This window comes from Sphaeroforma arctica, assembly GCF_001186125.1.
Source record: "Sphaeroforma arctica JP610 unplaced genomic scaffold supercont1.338, whole genome shotgun sequence".
Classification (NCBI taxonomy): Eukaryota; class Ichthyosporea; order Ichthyophonida; genus Sphaeroforma; species Sphaeroforma arctica.
Window position 1 is genome coordinate 1 of NW_014040220.1, and position 2,639 is coordinate 2,639.

The 2,639-nt window shown below is 41.6% G+C and overlaps 2 protein-coding genes across 2 annotated transcripts; both read right to left on the reverse strand.

The window, feature by feature from the left end:
* Positions 1-61: 61 nt before the first annotated feature.
* Positions 62-256, reverse strand: SARC_05349 (hypothetical protein; the record flags this gene model as incomplete). Its single annotated transcript, XM_014300783.1, has 1 exon — positions 62-256. A coding segment is annotated over one exon (195 nt), but the record flags the coding sequence as incomplete, so codon positions are not given.
* Positions 257-1,551: 1,295 nt separating this feature from the next.
* Positions 1,552-2,356, reverse strand: SARC_05350 (hypothetical protein; the record flags this gene model as incomplete). Its single annotated transcript, XM_014300784.1, has 2 exons — positions 2,152-2,356; positions 1,552-1,994 (listed from the first exon to the last, which is right to left on the reverse strand). Exons 1-2 carry the CDS (start codon positions 2,315-2,317, stop codon positions 1,552-1,554), a joined length of 609 nt encoding a protein of 202 aa, XP_014156259.1. The 5' UTR covers positions 2,318-2,356.
* Positions 2,357-2,639: the final 283 nt, after the last annotated feature.

The following is a 2,639-nucleotide window of genomic DNA, read 5'->3' on the forward strand; positions in this document are numbered from 1 at the left end:
TTATATATATATATGTATATATATCGCTATATATATATATACGTTTATATATATAACATACCACAGCCATGACCATCTTGTCTAGTTCGCCCACAGCTTCCCATGAAGCATTCACCGTATGCCCTTGGAACGCACCGAACCCTGTCAATAACACATCAATATTGGTAGATTCGTGTGTATCTGCTATATCTGTTGTATCGGCTGCTGTGGTATGTGCTGTTTCAGCTACGACTCGGGACCATGCAACGCTGACCATGATAGAAGACTTTTATTATTATTTAATCTAGCCCTTAAACTCAAATGCAGATAATAAATAGATCGCTTGTATCTAGGTGTGTATTGCGACTTTGATACGCCATTTCTTGAACATATTGCGATTTACTGTCGGTCCAGAGACCTGACTCCTGACTCAAGTCGGTTGCCACCTGTAGGCTGTGGGACATGGCCCTGTCAGTTTGTCACTCCTGTGCTTCTATGTAACAGTACTGAGTGTATAGAGCGAGTTTCAAAAAAGTAAATATTGTGACATCATGTGGTGAAGAGTAGATCTTTGGCAATCTACCGATCGAAGCCAATTGGATGCTAGTTGCTACTTGATCACTATGATTATTATTGAAAAATGGTTTTCCAAGAAAATACTGCCCCTACAATCTACTAGACACTTTACACACTGTTGTTGTTTATTTATTTTTAAATACGTACACACTCTACTAGAGAGAGTAGAGAGTAGAGTAATAGAGAGAAATTTAGTCTATTCACTCTATTGCTGCCTAAGAGAGGCCCTCTCTAGTAGTGCCTACTATTACGCTACATATAGCAAGTACACTATGGGCTCTGGGAGTCTGGGGCGAATCCATTTTTTTCATCCAGCGATATTTATAGACTCTAAACATAGAGAGTCAGAGACACTGACTATATAGAGTCTAACTTTTCTACAGTACAGTTTAGAGAGCAGGGCACACTTTCCCCCCCCAAATTTATGCTGGTTTATACGGAGCACCGACGCACCGACGCATGCACGTGTACGAACGAACACACATAAAATGTACATCTATGTGTCATTCATTGCAGACTCTGTACCAGTTTCACTATAACAAATACAGGGATACTAATAAATACAATAAGCTATTTACTACTATAAACAATGTCGCTTACTTGTATGTCAACTTTTTAGCGAATTGGTAAATTCATACTTTCATATCTTTTCTTGAGTTGTTATTGCAACAGTCTCCCAGTACGCACTGTATATGCCCAGAAAGAATTGAAACCGTTTATACGGCGATAGCTCAAGCGTACCTGCTTGCGAACTATCGAAGGACACTTTATCGCATGTGCACTGATGCACATCCACCACAAGCAAGCAGTCGGCCAAAGAATTTTAAACTTTATTAACATGGATGGGCACACCAATCGATGCGCAAATTTTTGTCAAACAATGATCAAACCAAACGATGCTTTTTGATGCTGGCTTCCTAATTTTTCAATACCAAACCGTCGTCTCCGGATGTAGTTGCCGTGATTTACTAATATTTTTGTGACCACCTTGTGAAATTAGACGAGATCGGGTAATACGGCCTCTACTATCAAATATCCAAATAGTGAGGCGGGAAGGGACAGCAGTGCGCCGTATAATACAACCGGTGCCATGAGCTCTGGCATGACATCATAGTGCTCAGCAAACGCAAACAGAATCGAAGCAGACGGGATGAATGATTGCACTACGATGGTATGGTGGGCAAGTTCTTCAACTCCCGTGACGTACGCGGACAAAAACATGACCATCGGGGCAACTACAAACTTGAGAATAAGCAGACCCAGAATTTGGAATAGAAGGTTGCGTTCGGGTATCATTTTCTGCGTGTGCATGAAGAAGCCGATGTTGAAAAAGGCCAATGCGTGTACAGTGTCACTCAACCACCCGAGATAAAGTACGGGTATCGATGGCGCTGGCTTTTCCGGGGCTACTTTGTACCACAGTAGAGACCACGCTAGGCCTGCAGCACACGCCCAGAGCGTAGTATTATAGAACATCGCAACTCCTATTCTTTTCATGATTTTTCGGATAGACGGCACATCCGTATCCTCTACTTTTGAAGTCGATATTACTTTCCTTTTCCACTATAGTCACTGAAAAATCCATCAGCGGATTACTTTCATTGCGCATGATGGCCCGCTTTCCATTCAGTGCTCCATTAAACTCGTACATTGGTACGATTAGCGAAACCATCAGAATGATCTGAAGCGCTGTAATAATAGTTTGTATCTCTATCGCGTCTTGGCCGTACATACTAAATACAACTGGCATACCCACAATCATAGCGTTATTCCATGCTAGTACGTTTGTACATGTGATTATCCACGGAAGGGCATGGTATTCTCCTCGAACTAGATATTTGTATGCGATCGGTATGAAAATCGACATCAACAGGCAAACAGCTGTGAACATAAGCATACAGAAAATTATACTGGTGTCGATGTCGTAGATATTTGTGCTACCAACAGCTTTACATATCATGGCTGGAAGAGAGAACCTGACAAGAAAACTAGCTAAACCCTTATAGCCAGGTAGGTCTATATATCCCATGGCTGCTGATATATAACCCATACCCATTATCATATACATGGGCACAATTGCTTCC